The 20394-nt window shown below is 43.5% G+C and overlaps 1 protein-coding gene across 1 annotated transcript in view; it reads right to left on the bottom strand.

Moving 5' to 3' along the window:
• The window catches only part of IGF1R (insulin like growth factor 1 receptor), a 190665-nt gene that overhangs the window by 13769 nt on the left and 156502 nt on the right, over positions 1–20394 (bottom strand). Inside the window, exons 9-19 of the mRNA XM_081171034.1 lie at positions 20021–20188; positions 17044–17248; positions 12855–13141; positions 10967–11103; positions 10548–10707; positions 9677–9782; positions 9041–9111; positions 7008–7237; positions 5946–6056; positions 2865–3024; positions 1742–1871 (exon numbers count right to left, since the gene is read on the bottom strand). Of these exons, the coding sequence (XP_081027160.1) occupies positions 1742–1871; positions 2865–3024; positions 5946–6056; positions 7008–7237; positions 9041–9111; positions 9677–9782; positions 10548–10707; positions 10967–11103; positions 12855–13141; positions 17044–17248; positions 20021–20188 (1765 nt within the window). The remainder of the gene's footprint in view (positions 1–1741; positions 1872–2864; positions 3025–5945; positions 6057–7007; positions 7238–9040; positions 9112–9676; positions 9783–10547; positions 10708–10966; positions 11104–12854; positions 13142–17043; positions 17249–20020; positions 20189–20394) is intronic.

Genomic DNA, 20394 nt, shown 5'->3' with positions numbered 1-20394 from the left:
GGAGCAGGGCTTGGAAAAGCCACATACATAATGAAAGGCTGCTCTGAGGTATGGAGATGGAAAGATCAAAGGATTCCAGCTTTATTATGGGGGCAAACAGCAAGCCATGTGTTCACTGATGGCCCAACATCACATTGGCATTCTGTCTGTGGACTACTGGAGGTACGAGGCTACTTTTATGGCTTGGAATATACATGTGATAAACCAGTATATGTTGTGGCTTCTGGAAGACTGCGCCTACACCAAAGCCATCACTCAGGAAACCATTCACAAGTTATGGGGCACAGGCCTTTTCTGATCTGGTAATAAATCTCTCGTATTGGAAAAAGAAACGAGTGCAACAGCTTTTAGGAAAGTGGCTGTTTGGGTCAGTTGCTTTGAGTGTTTTGCTGGTTTTACACATGCACCTCCCTGAAGTGTAAATTATGCCATGATTTAAAAGTAAAAACCCAGTGTTGATCTGCAGAAAATGTCTGCAAAACAGGAGGCTGGGTTTATGCCAAAGTCACATGGATTTTGTATTGCAAGTAACACTTTATGCTCCAAATACTACATGGGAATTTTGTGTCTGAACAAGGGATTCTTCCACATGAATGCAGATGCTGGAATCCATCCTAACAGAAACTCGCCTGGTTCTAACTAAAATCTCAATACCCTGGGATCTGGATTCGAATCACACACACCCCTCCCTGCAACACTATTTCTGGCTTGGATGATACTGTGCTTATTTTACTCCGTCAGTGGAATCTGAAATAAAAGCTATGTAAGCCCAGCTCTGAAATTAGCTTTTCCAGAAGACAGGGCTACAAAGAGAGCAACGGGTTCTCCCTTCCCAAGAATTCTGCAATGGGAAGCCAAGTGGTTTCCAAAATACACTCGTCTATGTAAGAAGCATGACTGCCAAAGCGTGGAGTTTCAAAATGCTTCTCTGGGGCTGTGGGAAAAACGGCATAGACACAAAATGACACAACTTCTAATTTTACAGCTTTAAGTCTATTATGTCAAAGAATTTAATCCAAAGCCGATATATATATATATATATATGCAGGTTATGGTGTCTTCGGGTATCTTCCCGTGTAAGAGTTGGGGTGTCTAGGCGACGTTTCGACGAGGTCTCACTCGTCATCTTCAGGCTGGTGCTTTCGGCTTCTTGAACAGCTCTGTTCTAGTAACAAGAAGCCGAAAGCACCAGCCTGAAGATGACGAGTGAGACCTCGTCGAAACGTCGCCTAGACACCCCAACTCTTACACGGGAAGATACCCGAAGACACCATAACCTGCATTCCTGTACCCGTGAAAATCTACGAAAGCATATATATATATATATATATATATATATATATATATATATATATATATATATATATATATATATATAAAAATAAAAGCCCTGGTGTTTTCTTGCAATATCTCTAGTTCTCCTCTCTAATTCTTTTGCAGCAGCTGCTAAGTAGCCCTGCATGGATATTACAGGAGCGAGCCAGCCTTAAAGCCATATAGGTATTTGTTTAAACATGTTTAAAACTGGGGGTTTGGCATGACAGAAGTTCCAAAACAGAGGAAGTAGCACCCTTGAGACTATATTACAGAGGGGCCGCAGCAAGGAGTCTACAAATAGGATAGATAACAGGAAAAAACAGAGTTGTCCAAAAGCTTGATGTGCTGTTTTCTCCAAGCCATAATCAAGTTGCAAGGGTTCTGGGAATGTTGCAAAAACAACCCCAGACACTTTCATTATTACCAGACGTCCGAGTTTGTCGTGAACACGCCATCCTTCAGTGATTCTGGGGACATCCAGCGGACGGGCAGCAGTCCCTTCCCACCTTTGCGATAGTAATCAGTCTCGTAGATATCTCTCGTCATGCCAAAATCTACATGGTACACAACAGGGCACATGTAATAATAATAATAATGGTAAAAATAAAACAAAAGTACCACATTGCCATGAAAGCTGCTGAAGAACCTTATGAACTACCTCTAAACAATTCAAGCTGCCAACAACTGACACCTGAGGGAGAGTCAGAACATTCGGTCCTTCTAGCTTAATACTGGCTACACTGACTGGCAGCAGCTCTCCAGGGTTTCAGGAAGCGGGGGTTCCCAGCCCTACCTGGCGATGCATGCAATGTAACTCACAGTTATTGGAAGAATAAAATGAGAGTGGAGAAATCCATGTGGCACACTGCCTTGACCTGCTTAGAGGAAAGGCAGTATGTACAAATATTATTTGTCCAGTGAATCAAACAGATTGGTCACTGTTGTGGCTCCCCTGGAGGTTTCTATTTGTGCTTCCTTGCATTCACAGGATGCACCACAAATACCTTTTTCATCTGCAGTCATAAGGAGGGAGGAGGAAGAGCCAAAATTCTACCTTGCTGAAAATGGACATTTTACTCCAGCAGCCTCTAGTGATCTCACAAAGCCCTGCCCACAGCATTTTCAAGCTCTGCCTACTCCACAGCCCAAATAAATGGCCAGAAACTTGCTTTTGCTCATTTTCTTCTTAAAAACTTAAACGCCAAGATACTCAGGGTGCTTGGCTCTCCACTAGACATAGACTTGCCCAGTGTTGTTCTCGAGACATGTGACAGGCACAGCTCTAAACAGAAGTAGCTGCTGAAGATGCATTTTCAGGACCCATCCTATTCTTGCAAACGTAGTATGCTTTAACTGATTTTAATTCTGAATTTAAAATTTTTGTAACCCGCCCTAGGACCTGCTGGTGAAGGATGGGGAATAAATTTAATGATAACAAACAGCAGGAAAAACCTATTGCAGACCTGTGGCTTCCAAATGCCCTACCTAGAACTAAGATCCTTCTTTCCTTTGTATTTCACCTTTGGACTGAAAAAAAAGGGGGGTACCTCCAATTTTCACAGTAAAGTCCTCAGCCACCATACAGTTCCTTGCAGCAAGATCTCTGTGGACAAACTTGTTGGCGTTGAGATAAGCCATGCCATCCGCAATCTCGCCTGCCATCTGAATCATCTTCTTTAGGGCTGGAGGAATATGAGCCGGGTTATTCTGAACAAAAAAGGAGAGAAAGACAAACGTTAACATGAGTTTAAGAAGCTGTTGCTTTCTTCCTTGCTAAATTTTCAATGGTTTGGCTAGGATCTGTTCAGATTCATTTATTTGCATCTAGCCATCAGTCCATTCCAAAAGAAAGGTTAAACACAGGTGGCAAACCCAGGCCTCCCTACTTGGGCCGTCAAGCCATTTCTTTGAAACCATGGCCAACTGCCCTACAGCTGATGTCACATGTGACGTCAGGTGTCTGGCAAGTAGAGACATGGCTGCAGAAAGCAGGATTGATGCACAGGGAGTTCAGTCCTGTTCAGGAATTCCGGCCAGTTCCATGCACCAAATTTGGCCCTCTAGAGTGGGAGGGAATACTGTACAAGGAGTTCAATCCTACTCAAGTTTGGATAGACTAGACAATTCCTGTACATAGCAGTGGGACAATCAAACAAACATACAGAGAAAAAACTTCCGCAGCAACTATCATCCAACTGTCCCTGGTTGCTAAGCAATATTTCCACCTGCCTACCTTTTAACACGAACAGAATTAACCCTTAAGTTGCACATGGAATGATCTCTGCTGTACTGTTCTCAACACCTCTGACAGTGGAGGGAAAACATTGCCACCATGGCTCACAGCCAGTGAGAGCCTTTCCTCCATTAATTTGTGTAATCCCATTTTCCCTTTCAAGGAAGGAATGTAGTTTGCTTTCCAATCACATTTTAATTGTCCTCTTCCACAAATGTGAGGTGCTCCCACTGCTTTAACTGTAAATTATCTACTCCTGAGGCTGACCGCAATGAGGCAAGGGCCTACAGGGAGACCCGAGCATATACCACTAGCCCTCATTTTAGTAGAATATGATTTTCAGGGGCTCCCGCTTTCGTCTACCCTATTTGGACCATGCAAACAGCATGTGGGCGGCTGCAAGCCTTCTAATTGCCAGCATGAATGCTAAATGCTGGGTGCATGACTAAATATTAGTGTTTGTTGCAACACTCATTCATAATTCAGATCAAAAACAAAAAGGGTAACAGCATGTAGCATTTAATACATGAGCAATTAGCTTATCTGTGCGCCTACCAAAGACCCACGCTGGGTTACGCGTAGGCACAGAAAGTTTAATTCGGGCCTGAAAAGCAGCCAGTCTAGCGGTGCACATGACAGGCATAAAGAAACAAGCAACTGCCACCTATAATCACTGAGAGGGATGGTGGCTCATGGGGTCCAAATCTGGGCAAAAAGGTCAAAATGACAGCAGTTTACAGGTTTGAGGAGGAAAGCAGAAAATTTCTAGCAAATACAAGTACTCTATACACTGCTCACATATTGAGAATAGACATATAAGACTGAATGGGTCTTATATGTATAGAACTATTCTACAATAGTTCTTATAATCTTATAATAGAACTATTTTAACTCTTTTTAAATGTGGAATTGCTTTTAAATGTTTGTACTGTTTTATAAACAGAATTATTATTTTTATATACTCTCTTTAACTTTTTTTACTTTTATTGTTTGTGTGAGTGTGTTGCACGCTATTTTGTAATTGTTTTATAACTGTATGTTTTATTCTCATAAACTGCTTTGGGACCTTACGGCAAACCGGGGCAAGAAACTAAATAAAGTAATGAACAAAGAACCTCAACTGCATCTACTCTTCTACAAATTACTTCCTTTTTCTAGGAACTGAGCACATCCTTCTACTACAGAGTGTTGTAACCTCCTTCCCCGTATCATGTGTAGAAGATAACTGCCGTTTGCCTAGCTAGGGAGCAGTGATGTGGGTTTTCCACAAAATTTAAGACTTGGAACTATTTCCAGTGGGGAATTTGTACATGGTTAATCTAAATCAGAACATTTTCTGTTTGTGTCAGGAAAAGTGCCCCAGAGAGTGATCTAGTTTATACCATGTTTATTTTACTTGTATTTAATAAACACAGCTAAAAACATCAAAACTGCCAAGCTTGGCTACTATTACATTTGCAGTAGGCATCTCATTGTTACTAAGGAACTTATCAAACAGGAAAATAAACCACCCACATCGCTGCTAGGGAGGCCATAGTCAAGGCAGTATCTGAACTGGGAGATGTCCCAGCTCACAGGCCAGACTCTTCACCTGCTACAGCAATATGGAAGCACCCCAAAAACGCACAAGGACATGGGTTACACAGCCTGTTTTGGTTAGGGCACCTCAGGTGGAAGAGGCAAGAATACCTACACCTGGGGCTGGTGGGGTTTCTTACAACAAACCTTTGGTGAGTCTGTATTTGCAAATGATGGAAAGCTCTCCCCCCCCCCCCATATGATGGAAAGTTCTTATTTTTAAATACAACAATGTAACAATGCTATAACTCTACTTACGTAAAGGTAAAGGAACCCCTGACCATTAGGTCCTGTCGTGGCCGACTCTGGGGTTGCGGCGCTCATCTCGCTTTATTGGCCGAGGGAGCCGGCGTACAGCTTCCGGGTCATGTGGCCAGCATGACTAAGCCGCTTCTGGCGAACCAGAGCAGCGCATGGAAACACCGTTTACCTTCCCGCTGGAGCAGTACCTATTTATCTACTTGCACTTTTTGACGTGCTTTCGAACTTCTAGGTTGGCAGGAGCAGGGACTGAGCAACGGGAGCTCACCCCATCACGGGGATTCGAACTGCTGACCTTCTGATTGGCAAGTCCTAGGCTCTGTGGTGGTTTAACCCACAGCGCCACTAGCTCGTAACTAAATAACTACCACATTTCTAAACATAATTAAGACTGCTAACAGTTAGATGAGGAGTCACCAACCATTTTAAGGCCCATGGGGGACGAGTACCCCTCATTATCTCTCTTCCCCTCCCCAGGTCAGCCTCCTCGCCCCTGCCCCCGGGGCAACTGCTTGGACTGCAAAAAAGCACTCAAACCTTTCAACACAGGACTGACCTCTGTGCCTGGTCGGAGTGACCGCAGGTAACTCTTCAAGTCTCCACGGGTCATAAGTTCCATGATGACCAGCGTGGGCTGGCCTTGAGAAACAACTCCAAGCAGCCGCACCTGAGAGAAGAAAGCCTTGGGTTATTCACCTGCAGAGGCAGCATTTTATTCAAAGGTGTGCACTGTCATGTACTGTACTGTACTGCACTTGTGAGTGTGTGACTCTTCACTAGACACACACAAACTAAACATGATGCATTCACTTGGGAAACGGGCAAGAGGAGGAGAGAGAGAGATAACATAACATAAGCAGTGGAGGCCAGGCCACTAGGGTGAATGGGGCTCTGCCCAACCAACTTCAGCTTGTCCCCAGGCAGCCTCCACCTGCCCACCTTCTTACTTACAGACAGTCCAGAGGGTGGCACCAGATGTCAGCATCCTCCTCCTGGCTGCGTAAGGTAAAGGTAAAGGGTAAAGGGACCCCTGACCATTAGGTCCAGTCGTGACCGACTCTGGGGTTGTGGCGCTCATCTCGCTTTATTGGCCGAGGGAGCCGGCGTACAGCTTACAGGTCATGTGGCCAGCATTACTAAGCCGCTTCTGGCGAACCAGAGCAGCGCATGGAAACGCCGTTTACCTTCCCTCTGGAGCGGTACCTATTGATCTACTTGCACTTTGACGTGCTTTCGAACTGCTAGGTTGGCAGGAGCAGGGACCGAGCAACGGGAGCGCACCCCGTCACAGGGATTTGAACCGCCAACCTTCTGATCGGCAAGTCCTAGGCTCTGTAGTTAACCCACAGCACCATCCGCGTACTCAACATAAATTTAAAGCAGTGCTGCCCTGCCCCAAAAAGAACCTGGGAAGAGCATTGAGAAAACTAATCCCAAAAGCTATGAAGGAAGCTTTTTTTCTGATTCAGAACTCCATTTATACCTGTTCTGTACAAAAGCATCACACAGGCAAGCAAATAGCTGTTTTCCTGTTTGAAGCAGCATTTCCCAGGATTTAAGTAAGAGAACGGGGGATAGCGCGGAGTGGAAGAAGCTTTAATGTGTTTCAGCAACTTACGACATGGTGGCAATTGAACTCCTTCATCACCGAAGCCTCGTTCAGAAACTCGATCCGCTCTCGCATGCTTGCCGACTCGTTGACTGTTTTGATGGCCACCCTGGTTTCTGGCTCATCTTTAACCACGCCTTTCGCTATCCCTTCATACACCATTCCAAAGGAGCCCTGCCCCAATTCTCGGCACATGGTAATCTTTTCCCGGGGTACTTCCCATTCATCTGGAACGTACACTGTAAAAATCACAAGGAGAACCCGTTTCACAAGCAGCTTTGAACTGAAACGACAATCATAATTAAAACAAAACAAAACAGAGGGCAAGCAACGTCCTTTTCCATTAAAGCATACTGGGATGTTCTGCACTTCATGCTTTTATTTCAACAGTCATCTTACTGCTTCCGTCCTTTGTAATCATTATGTTGTTTAGCCATGCTATAACGTTGCCCCCATTTCACAGATTGGAAACTGACCCTGAGCAAAAACATCACACCCAAGGATGCACAAATGAGGCTACTGCTGAAGTAAGACACAGACCCAAACTTTAGCATGTGGTGTACCTGGCAAGGGAGCATTCTGCAGCAGAGGTGTAATGCAAAAGCATATTTTAAGAGGGTAAGGACACTTTGCTTAGCATCTGCTATGCATTTCAACAGAGGGGAGCAGAATAATGTGATTAAAAAGCTGTAACATACATTTCTCAACAGAGGGTGGGCATGTAGTGGCAGCCACCATTACAACACACTCTGGGGGGAGGGGGGAATTAAGAGAAGGGACATTTTCCACTCAGCTGGTGATTAGTTAACTTTGTAACTAATAATTTGCACATGTGTTTTCTTATTTCCTCCTCCCTACCAATCCATTTTCCTTTTGTATCATTTTTTAAAAGTGTAAGCCTGAGGGGAGGGACTGTTGCTGTTGGGTATTTTTGTGATTTGAAAGTCACTTGGAGAACTTCTTTTGGCTGAATAGGAAGATTATTTTTTTATTTTAAAAAAATACACAAGCAACACGAAACTCCAGGTTTAACTTCCAAGAACAAGGCCAAGATTTCAACTCCAAAACATTAACATTTCCCTGTTTTCTTGGATGCCAGAAAGCTGGACTGGATTGCTCCAGGATGCAACTTAAGAGCTATAAATCCTAGCTTACTATTGGAAGGTGCAACCTCTGACAAGTCTTCAAAACGCTACAGCCTAGCATTTAAGGGGGGAAAAAAGGTTAAAGGTTTCACTACAAATAAAAACTAATGCTAAGTGTAGCTGAGAAAGATGATGAGAAAGAATTGAGAAGGAAGGGACCATAGCTCAGCAGCAGAGGTTCTGCTTTTCATGCAGAAGGTCTCAGGTTCAATCTCTGACATCTCTGTGTAGGACTGGGAAGGCGCTTTGTTTAAAATCTTGCAGGGCTTCTGCCAGGCAGCACAAACAATACTGAGCTAGATGGAGCAATGGTCTGATTTGGGATAAGGTAGCTTCCTATGTTACTATGATAGCTGAAAGATACGGTTCCCAGAAATCTTTTAATTATGTATTTATGTTACTATTTTAAAGTATTTTAAATATCCTTCAACATGGGGGTTGTTTGCCTCCCTGGGCTCTTTTAGGAGGAAGTGTGGGTCAGAAATTTAAAGAATAAATATAAATCAATATATACAAGAGGCCTGCACTGTGCTTTTAAGAAACATCACCAAGAATTTAAAGAATTGTTAAAGTTCACTTCAAATGATTGTTTGTATAGTTTTTATTCGTGTTTAATGTTTTATTGCTGTACACTAATGTGATACTTCATACTATTGCAATACAGAAATACTATTAGGTTTTCTTTAAGAACTTTCTGACCTACCTTGACCTTTAAAAAAAAAAGAAAGGTTGAGACCCCCTCTCCTCCTTGTACTTCTTTGCCTGAGTGACAGTGAATGTTGTCTTTACAACTGGTTCACATAGAGCTTCTTGTGACTCCACCTCAGACTCTGCATTCACTTTTATTCCAAGATGTTGCTGTCTTAAAAGGAGTCAGAAGTGGAAGGCCTGACTTACCATCTGAGGCGCTGAAATATTCTGGGTTCACAGAGGCATAGAGCACTCCGTTTCCAAGCCTGTCGCTGTTCCTGTTAAAATGCAAGAGGAAAGTTCCTTATTTCAACACACATATTTTTTTTAAAGAGAGAGAGAGAGATAAACATTTCACTCTATTCTGGTCCTCTCACCTTTGAGTTCTGGTTTGTGACTTGCTTTTCACACCCACACCCACCCACCCACCCACCCCAACGGAAGCATTTGGCAGGTTGGGAATCAACTGTGTTACTTCCCAAATATGCCTATGCTCAATGACAAGACTTATTGAACCTAGGTTAGCTGAACAAAATAATAACAACAGTAACAGCAGCAGCTTGAGTCAATCAATTATAGCAAGGTGAAGAACACACAATGTATTTGTCCTTGTCTAGGCTAGTATGACAAGGTTTAACCCATTGTGCCTGACTACAAAATCTATCAGGAAAAGGGCAATATTACTTTCTGACTTACTACATGCTGGCTGTCGTGTTATTGTGAGGATGTTGTTGTGAGGATAAAATGAGGAGAGGGAGAATCATATATGCCCCCTTGTGCTTCTTGGAGGAAAAAGTGTGATATAAATGCAATAAATAAATACAAATAAATATCAACCCTCACCTCTTTTTATTACAGACATACAGCATGATGAGCAGCCCTCCAATGATCAAAATGACAGCAATGGGTAGAACAATAATCAGGTGCAAGAAACCCCCGTAATTCGGTGCTGCAGCGATCAAAACAAGAAAGTAAATAAAAGGGTGGTGATTATTCATGTGTGCATCTCTACTGCTGCACTAGCTAGTTAGACCTATCCGAAACATAAATAGCTACTGCTGGGCAAACTTTATATATATATTATAACACACAGAGAGAGAGAACACAGGGCCACCTAACAGAGCGTTCTTTTTACAAAAGCACTTCCAGATGATCGGTATTTTGGGGTACGACTCAACTACGCATCAGAAAAATTCAAGCTGCACTATGAGAGCTGATTTGGAGGTCCTGTGCTACAAACCTGCTTCCTGAAAAAGAGCAGAGGTTTTATGATAAAAGGAAGGTGATTGGGAAATGGCACTGGAAAGTGTGGGATAACACATGCTTTGGCACTATGTCATTTAATCTCCTTGAAAATGCTCAATTTAACTTCCTTGCAAATGTTATCAGAACGAACGCTCAAATCGGGATTAAGGTTCAACAAGCAGATCATCTGGAGGAACCCCAAGGGTGGCTGGCTGTTGCTCCCAAGGAAACTCACACGGAGGGGGGAAAAAGAAAAAGAAGATACAGCTCATCTGCTGTTTCATTTACAGTATCTGCCTTGAAACACAGACATTCTAATCTAATCAATCTGGGATAAATATCCAACCATCCATTTTCTGCAAGAAGTTCAGAATCTTAAATCTAAAGAACACACGACATATTGGGGGGAAAGCAGTTACACAACCAGTGTGTCCATTATTTCCCTGCCCACCAACAAAAACATCCTTACTTTTGGGCTGCACATAGAATGAGATTGCCTCAGTCCAGGATCCGTTCCCAGCCAGTGACGTGGCTTGAACTCGGACAGAATAATTTCCAGGGTTCAGATGTGTCAGTTTGGCTCCTCGAAGTTTCTTGTATTCTTGCCTTGAAACACATTCCCGCTTCTCCTACAGAAGTTTTTTGGGGGGAGAGAAAAGCAGTTAAGATGGTTTTTATTAATGCAGCTTGTGCATGCAGGACACTGAGACTTGAGGCTCTGTAACCCGGAGGACAACTAGCAGAGCTTCTTCAGATGAACTTGGCGATTGGGCTGGGATAGAAGTGCTTAGGCAATCCTTAAGGTATCTTGGTTGTTCAGGGCTTTGTATATAAACACAAGAACGTTGTAAATTGGGTTGGATGAAGAAGACCTATAATCCCGCTTACCTCTCCATTTTGCCCATATTTGATTTCATACATCAAGATCAACCCATTGGGGCTAACCGGTTCTGGCCATTTGAGGTATATAACGTTTTCTTCCTTCCCTTCCCACGTTACTGGCCCTGGAATGTTATCAGCTCCCTCTGCGAAAAGATGCGGGCAAGAGTCAATGTCAAGATTTGAGGCAAACAACATACCGTGGTGTCACTAAAGTCATAAGAACATAAAGAGAGCCTGTTGCATCATGCCAGCCAGGTGCCTAAAGGAAACTCTTTTCCCGCATGGCTTCCAGCAACTGGTATCTATACCCTTTTCAGACCCACAACATGCATTTGGGGACCCATTTCTTAATTTTTTACTATATATTTGCCTGCTGGTAGTGCTCCTGCTATGACCCACACTGAATTAGGTCACGGCCTGGTTCCCAACCCACCAGTTGAAGACCATGTTCAAAGCCTGTTTCGGGGGCCTAATCCGGCCTGCCGCTTGCTTTAATCCGGCCCCTGTGGCAATTTATTTCCTGGGGTAAAATCCTAAAAAAAGCTGAACAACTTTGGTCGGCCCTCACACATGTTCACTTCATCAAATTTGGCCCTCTTTGAAAAAAGTTTGGACACCCCTGGCCGACACTCTACAGCAGTGGTTCCCAGTCAGCTAATTACCAAGTCAGCTAATTACCAAGCCACAGACTCCCTACTTTTGAAAATTTTGATATTTCTATGGTAGTTACCTCTACAAAGCAATTTTTTGAAAAAAATGCGGGGTAGCCCCTAATAAGCAAAGTATTTTAGATATACTAAAGAACAGACTAGGGTTGAGCAATATCTGATTTTTGACACTGTGATATATCAGTAGATAAATATTCCGATATTCCGATACATCACGACGTCTGAAATGGGAGATCAGCTGTGGGGATGAGGAAAGGAGCAGTCACAGAGACTGGATGGGGGGGGGGGAGGAAGTGGAGTCACCTCCACTGCGTGGTTTGAGTGGGAGGGGTGCATTAAGCTGCCGTCAGTGGGGCAGCCAGCGAAGATGCACGTCCACTGTGGCTACTGCTGCTTTACCATTGACTGAGAAAAGCTGCTCTGTGCCAGGGGAAGGTAGTGCCACGGTGTCTTGAAGGGCAATCAGCTGCCCTGTTCTCCATCAGTGTGAGGGGGAGGTAGCACCTCACAATCAGCTGCCCTGTTTCCCCTCAACATGAGGGAAGGCAACTCAGATTAGCAGCGTTACCAGCTGAGATCACTGTGCGATATTGGCAGTGCCATGAAATCAGCAGCCTTGCTCTCCCTGACATAAGAAGCGATGTATTGCTGGGTCAAAATCGTTATCACGGTGTGATTTTTGGCCAACATATTGAAAAATTGCACAGCACTAATACAGACCATAAAATTTTTCATATTACCATGCAAAAATGACAAATATTTAGTTGGAGGGGACGCAAGAGATGGGGCCATGGACCCCCTGGGTGTGTTCCGCAGACCCCCAGGAGTCCCAGGATCGCTAACTGGGAACCATTGCTCTACAGCGTGTCAGGCAGGGGTCTCTCCCAGGCTAGGAGAGACCCCTGCCTGAAACCCTGTAGTGTGTCTGCCAGTCAGTGTATAACATTGGTCTTCAACTAGCCCTACCTGGATATGCCAGGGATTGAATTTAGGGGCCATCTGCACGCAAAACAGTTGTTCTACACTGAGCTATGCTCCTTCCAGGTTGATTTCAACACAGGGAGTTAAAACTGCCTTTTGAAAGTGAGTCTGAGATTACAACGTTGTGCCAGATTTTTGTGGTTTTTTTGTAAGATGCTTTGAATGCAGAGATAAAGATGGAATTGTTCTTTTTATTATGATTAAGGAAGGAAGGAGAGAATTTAAGCCAGGTTTCAAAACAATACCTGAAGGCATGGTTCTGGCAAAAACAAAGTTAGAGGCGCTACAGCCGAGATTTGCAGCTTCATGATTGCAGCTGTGGATGTCAATACGGTAGAGCGTGAAAGGCAAGAGGTGGGAGATAAGTGTCCGCTCCCGGCCTTCCACTTTGCTTTCGAAGAAGGGAAACTCCATATCAGCCTCCTCAGCATCTGATTCATTGGCAAAGTGCTCTGGGGCTGTGGCAGTCCTGTTCTTGTGAGCAAAGGTCGTGTTTGCAACAGGCGACAGATCCCTGCGCTTCCGGTCAGGCCTGGGCAGAGAAACAAGAGAAGTCAGTGAAAGTGAGATTAGCATACCTCTTTTATAAGGAGGAAAGCAAATTTAAGAGACCCCGTTTGTAGCCAGAAGTCACAATGTTTTGAGAGAAAATAATGAGAACCATTAGGACGGTTAAAGAATGACAGATGTCCAAAGCTTGCATGACATCCCGTTCAACAGAACTCTCTGTTTATAGGTGTTGTCTCTTCCGAGTTAAATTTCACATTGGTGATTCATCCAAGCCCAATAAAACACATTTCACAGGGAAGAGAAACAGAAAGGAGGCAGCTGAGGGCAGAAATGATATAGAAAACACTGTGGGAAAACAGAATCACTTCAAACTCCATGTAAAGTTCAGCAATAGGACAAGCAATCATCAAGGAAAGAGGCAGATCTCATCATTGCATGCTTGCAAGAAAGCACTGGCGAGACCTTTGCTCCATATCTAGCTCAATTATTGCCTGCACTGGCTGGCAGCTGCTCTTCCTTTTCAGTTAATTTTTTTATTTGCAAATTAAACAAAGTAGAAAGAAGAACTACAAAAGAATAAGGGAAGAAAAATAACTAATGCATTAATAATACTAATAAACCACCAGCAGCTCACATTGATACAATGACATCAGTACATCCAACCTACAAGAAATGTATTAAGTTAATGTAAGACCTCCAGCTGTCCAAAGAGGTATCCCCAGACTGACATTTCATCTATAAGAAATATGTTCAAATGTAGCCAGGGAAGTGAGGTCTTCAGACCACTATGCAATAGGGGGTGGGTGTTCATCCTTCCTGGCTCAAAGTGCAAGGCTCTAAGCAACCATAAGGGCCCTCCAGGGCTTCAGCCAGAGAGTTTTCCCCCAGCCCCACCTGGAGATGCCTGGGATTTTATATAAATATTTAGAAATCACACTTTTAAAAAACATACAAGGTGGTATACACCACACAAAACTATAGTAAGAATAAAAACATAAATAAAAACACATTGGCTGGTAAACAGAAATTCAAATAACAAAGGCCTGTTTGAATAACACAGTTTTTAGAAAATGCTTTTTAAAAGGCAGGAATGATTCCAGCCAAACCTCTGCTAGGTCAGGACTTGCTCACGCTAAAGACTTGGTCTCTATTAAAGGCCAGCCGACCCTTAGAGGCATGAGAAACCATAAGAAATGCCCCATTAAGTGGTACTTAAGGATTGAACCTGGGAACTTCTGTGTTCAAAGCAAATGCTCCGTAACTGAACGACCAGCCTTCTTTAAGGTCTTACGATAACCTGCCTTGGATAGCTTAGATTGCCACCAGGGTCTCCTTTGAGAGGAAGGGCAGGATATGAATTTAAATAGTAATAAATAAAATAGCTGGGACTAGACCTAACTGGTGATGTGTTTAAAAGAACACAACCCTTTTATTTGGCATCTTTGGTGCTTTTGCAATGTTGCACGCTCCAGCAGGAGGCTGGAAACGTACTGCACCAGTCTAATAGGGACTGTGTTGACATACAAATTGCTCTCTCCCACGGGAGACAGCAATGAAGAAAAGACAAACAGAGGAGGTGGGGGAGAGAGAGAGACAGAGACAGACAGACAGACATGTGCAAGTAACAAGTCGCTTACAGTGAGCAATCTCACCCAGTTCCTAATCTCAGTTCACTGACATCCTGGGTTCTTAAGTCACTTTAACTGCTCAGTGACTTAAAGTACAAGTGACTTAGCAGTTGCATCTCAACTGCTAAGGTTCTTCTAGCATTGAAAAGAAAAATGCACCAATTATGAACACAAGCTGAGCAAAGAGGAGGAAAATATGCAGAAACAGTCAAGGCTCATGCTAGCAAATCGTTCCCACTTGCTTCCTCCCACAACCCAAAACTGCAATCTAGAGACTGTCACAACACCTGATCATTCGCTACCATTTCTTCTAGGGTCAAGATGCTCACGGCATTCTGTTGCTTCCCCTGCCCCCACCAAGGCATTACTCGTACAATTTCAAAATTAACTACCAGCTGAAATAAGAAATCTATATTTGATTAGCACAAGGATGCCATGGCAGGAGAAAGCTTTGAGCAGTGACTATCGGAACTAAGCTGATGGCTGTGAAAGGCAGAGCCAGGCAGAAGTTCCCCTGGTTGCCATTGGCTGAATTAGTCTGCTCCTTAGATAACTCAGAAGGGCAAGGAATGACAGCAGAGTGAACGGCCCAGAGAAATGAGAGGAAAAAGCCGGAGAGAGAAGAAAAAATGGGGCATATAGCAAGTATAAACTTCACACAACCAGGGAAACATGCACTTATCAGCAACCATATGCCACTATCAGTTCCATCTGAGCCTTTTGATATGCAGGAGAAACAGGCTTTTCCAGAAACCTTATTTTAGTATCAGGTTTTGCTACCCAAGTCTAAAAGCAAATGCTATCTCCAGCAATGCTACTGGGAAATGCTGCTTTTCAAATCTAGGCAAAAGAAAGGCAAACCATTTGCCAGGCCACCTAGGCATCTGTAAGGCCAGGAGTAGCAAGCATGGTGCCCTCTGGCTGGCACTGGACTACAAATTCCATAATCCCTGACCCACTGGACTTGCTGGATGGGGCTAATGGGAGTTGGAGTGGAGTCCAACAGTATCTGCAAGGCACCATGTTGGAGATGCCCCATGTTAAGACTATTCTGAAGGCAACCATATGGAAATCCAAAGCTGTGGAACTCTCTTCAAAGGTTCAGTAACCCCTGCAAAAAGCCCTCCAATGTGATGGGCAAAGGAAATAACCAGCAGTGGCTCTTTAGTGTGTAAAAAGGTGAATATGGTAGAGAAAGTTTACCACCCTCTCTTGCGTGGGGCCGGGGGGGGGGGAGAGGAAATAACTGGGATACTATGGGTTGCATAGTATCCCAAAGGAAACAATGTGATCTTGCAGTGAGGTGGGGTAGGAATTCTCATGTTCATTGTGTTACTGGAATGAGCATCTTAGGAATTTTTGTATTGTACATGGTTTTATTTATTTTTGTTTCTCTTTGTTATTTGTCTTGTTAAGTTGCTTTGAGGCTCCCTCCCATAAAGTGAGTAACAAATGTAAAAACAACAAAATAATAGATAACAATACTGAGCAGTTATCTGCTTCCAAGCCCCAATGCAAAGAGACTGGTGCTCACTTTGAATGGCTTGGGACCCAGTTATACGATTGAGCACCTACTCTTAAATCAAGCTGCCTGTAGTCTATGCCCTAACTATGGAATACACACCCCAAGAAGGCCCTCCTGGCACCAGCAGAGTCATCTTTGATGTACCAGGCTAAAACTTCATTATTATTATTCACTCAGGCACTTAAAAATTTTCATTATTTGATTGACTTAATGATGTTTTCTGATGGTCATTTTTTAAAATGCAGTCTTGCCATTTAAATCCTGTGAAAACTGCCCCAAAGTATAAATTTTGACGAAACAAAATGGCTTTTGAACATGGGGCACATACCCTACAAGGCTCAAGGTAACTGCACTTATTTTTGTTACTAGCATGTAGGAAAGGGGGTTTCGATATTACTAGCTGGTGGTGGAGAGAGAAATCAATCGAAAATACAAAACAAAAAGTTATCTGTTATATATTCTGGAAAGTTGTTCATTCACTATGCATTTGGACACCTCTTAAAGATTCTGCAACATTTTCTGCATGAAGGTTCTTGAAATCAAGAAAAAGTTTTTTTGTGTATTTTGTGGTTACAAACAGATGCCATCTTGAATCAGGATGTCAGACATAACTGTCCGACACTGCATTCGCTGATTTTAACCACCAATTTCAAAAGTGCACAATTTACTAATTTCACAGATTTCCTAAGCAATGCTGGGTGTAAGACTGCTCATTTAAAAGTTTTTAAAAAGAAATGAACCCCGTCGAGTGTTGGAAATGGACCCCCTCACCTGGGCAAAAAGATGGCATTATGTAGAAAATTCTCGAAGACTTTTCGGTATTCTGCCTCCTCCTTCTCTGCCTGCTTCTCTGCCTCTGTCTTTGGGCAGGAGCAACAAGGTCCTCTTTCTCCCCCAGAACCCTCAGGTTTGGTAGGTTCAGTTGCTTCCTCGGTATCAATGGTGCCGTCGGCGTATCTCCGAATTGGGACTTTATCTTAAAAAAAAGAGAGACGTGAGAAGAAATCAGAAGCTGAAGATGAACTGAGAAAGAATGGCCCCATGACAGCCTACTTAAAGCGGCTCCAAATGTAGGAAATGCAAAGGTCTACTGCCTCTCTATTCCCCTTAAAGTGGTACAAGTCCCAATGGAAGGGTTTTAAGTGAAGAGGGGGCAGGAGAACATTTACAAACAGGCAAGAAAATTACACACACACACACCCTAAAAAAGGCATGGGTGGCGACACTTGGGAAAACAGGAAACTGCCTTATACAGTTAGACTTATAACTTAGCTCAGTGTTGTCTGCATCATGGATAGAGAAGCTCAGGGCTTAGAGCGAGGTTAAATTATATTTAGTTTTTATCCAATATTTGTGCCAATTTGTTTGCAGGGCAAAAAAGACCATTCTACTCACCATGAATGGGATTTCTGGGTCTCGTGGAAGCTGCTGCCAAACTCTGTTATACTGCTATCCAGAGGTCAACAGGTAAAATAACAAGTTATGTTTATAAACACAAAGAATCCCTACTTAGCTACCATGGATTTACACAACAGTTGAAGGTATTAGGCATCTAGACAAGAGCTTATAGGACTATGATTCCTCAAAACAGACTGGTCACTCCATTCATCATCAGCTGCTAGCACACTGTGTCTTGATCTCCAAGGGAAGCAGAATACCCAAGCTGGGACTTAAGATCCCCTATCCCGCATCTACGGGGAACTGTTGAAGTAACATTAGGTTGGTTTGGAGATCTTGAAGCAGCTGGCTAGGAAGTGCCCTGTGGCAGGACTACAAACTTTGCTGAAGTTCCCAAGAAAGATTCTTCAATGTATTGCAGGAGATCGGGGTTGAAACTAACTCCTGGAGAAATTCTAGCAGAATCCCCCAGAACCTGATGTAACCCCTCATTTTCCCTGGCAGAGAGTGTTAGTGGTCATGAGACATTCCTGGACTTTGGGGTCAGGGCACACTTTGTCATCATTAAGTTCTGCTCACAGAGGCTGGGTCTTTAGCCTGTAAGGAAGAAAACTGCAGTATAGCAGTCATTAGCTCCCTGCATGAGGTGGCTGATTTCTTTAAGACCTTGCACATATTTAAAGTGAATTCTTTTTTATTTTTCCCTTGCCTGTAGGCTAAGGCTTAAGCACAGCAGAGAGACTGAATTCTCTGCCGCCGCCCCCCCCACCTGCCCGTGGGCTAAGGCTTAAGAAGCTGAGAGGCTGCTATGAGCAGGGACAAGACGGGCCGAGAGCACAGATCAATGGGCTTAAGGCAAGGTGGGAGGCAGTGACAAGCAGAGGAGAGGGAAGACTCATCTAGGTCCAGTGGAAAATGAAAGTAAAAATGGGTCTGGACGCTTAAAAGCAGAGCAGGAAAATGCTTTGGAGGAAGCCTCACTGGAGCTAACTAACAAAGTTATGAGTAAAAAAGAGAAGGGGGGGCAGCCAGAAGGGGCTCTAATGAAGGCAAAGGTGAAAGGGAGAAGCAATCAGGGATAATGTCTGAAATTTGAAGATGGAGCCAGGAGTCTTACACGACTGCTTTCGATGCACGCAAAAGAGAAACTGGCTCCAGAAGGGAGAGGGAGGAGCTAGAGAGGAATTATTTGTATTTTTAAACTTATTTTGCCTGTTGACTGCCGGATGGCAGTATAACACAGTTTGGCAGCAGCTTCTATGAGATTCAGAATTCCCATTCATGGTGAGCAGAAGTCTCTCTTTTTTTGACATTTAACTGCCCTGCAAACAAATAGGAAGAAATGTTTGATAATAACCCAATTTGGCAGCAGCTTCTACAGAGAGACCCAGAGAAAGCATTCATCCCCCATTCATCTTGATTTGCTTGTAGGATATTTACACTTTTCAATACATTTCTCTGCCACTTTCCAAACTGCAAAAATTCCATGTTCTCTTTTTTAAGTGGATTTGTTGTACTAGGATGTCGGAGAACTTTAATCCACTTTAAATGCACAAACCTAAAATTTTGGTATGCTACTCAATCACTCCCATGAAATACTGGCAGTATGGAGGCACCCCATACTACTTTTGCCTCCAGGCAGAGGAAATCACACTTACAAACTTTCCTCTGCATTCTCCAATTCCCTGAAATGAGAACTAGAATTTCTCTAGGGTGCTAGAATTTTTGTTCCATTTTTTAAACTTGCACGGAGATTCCTTTTGTCTGTAATATGGAGGAATACTCAAAAACAGTGCCTACCAGCTGTAGGACGAAGGAGCGGTACAGCCCATCCTGCTACTTCACTCTACTGCAAGTGTAGACCACACCTTGATGATCTGCAGCAGATTTTGTGAAAAGCTAAACCAGCCTTTCCCCAGCCTGGTACTCTCCCTAAGTTGGTGGACTCCAACTCCCATCAGCCCCAGACAGAAGTCTCCCCCAGTCCTACCTGGAGATGATGGAGACTGAACCTAGGACCTTCTGTATGCAAAGCAGATGCTCTACCATTGAGCTATGGTCCTTCCCTAAAAGACCATATGTTGCTGAACTACATCTGCTATTGACCCCACAATGAACCAAGGGAGATATAATTCAGCAACCAAGGTGTTGCTGAACTGCATCTCACATTGACTGCTGGTAGCAAAGCCAACATTCAAGACTGTTGAGAGTTGTAACCCCACAACTTGGGGGGGGGGGCGGTGGCAAAAGATTTCCCTATCCTTGCTCTTTGCAATCTTAGGAATTTTCAAAGTGCTAAGATGAGGAGGAACCCTGAAATTGTGTAAGGGCATTTCAACCTTGGTCTCACCTTTGGAGCAGTAGTTGTGCCTATAAAGGTAACTATCCTGAGGCTGCTGTTGCCACCGCACAATGTAGTAGGAGAGGTTGCCATTGGGGAAAGTGGGTGGGTTCCATTTCACAATCAGCTGAGAGGAAGAATTGGAAGCTGAAATGACGTCCAGAGGAACAGATGGTACTAAGGGGGGGGGGGACATAAGAAAAGAAGAAAATTAGAATTCCTGCAAGGTGATTATCACCTCCTAAAGTCAGAAACAGAACGAGATTATATTTACAGAGAAGAAAACCACTGTTAACGTTCTCCATGCAGGATATGTTGTGAACCGCTCTCAGATCTACAGATATACAAATTTAATAAATAATAATAAAATAATATCCTTGCTC

Source organism: Podarcis bocagei, assembly GCF_964188305.1.
Source record: "Podarcis bocagei genome assembly, chromosome: 14".
NCBI lineage: Eukaryota > Metazoa > Chordata > Lepidosauria > Squamata > Lacertidae > Podarcis > Podarcis bocagei.
This window is presented reverse-complemented; position numbering and strand designations above follow the sequence as displayed.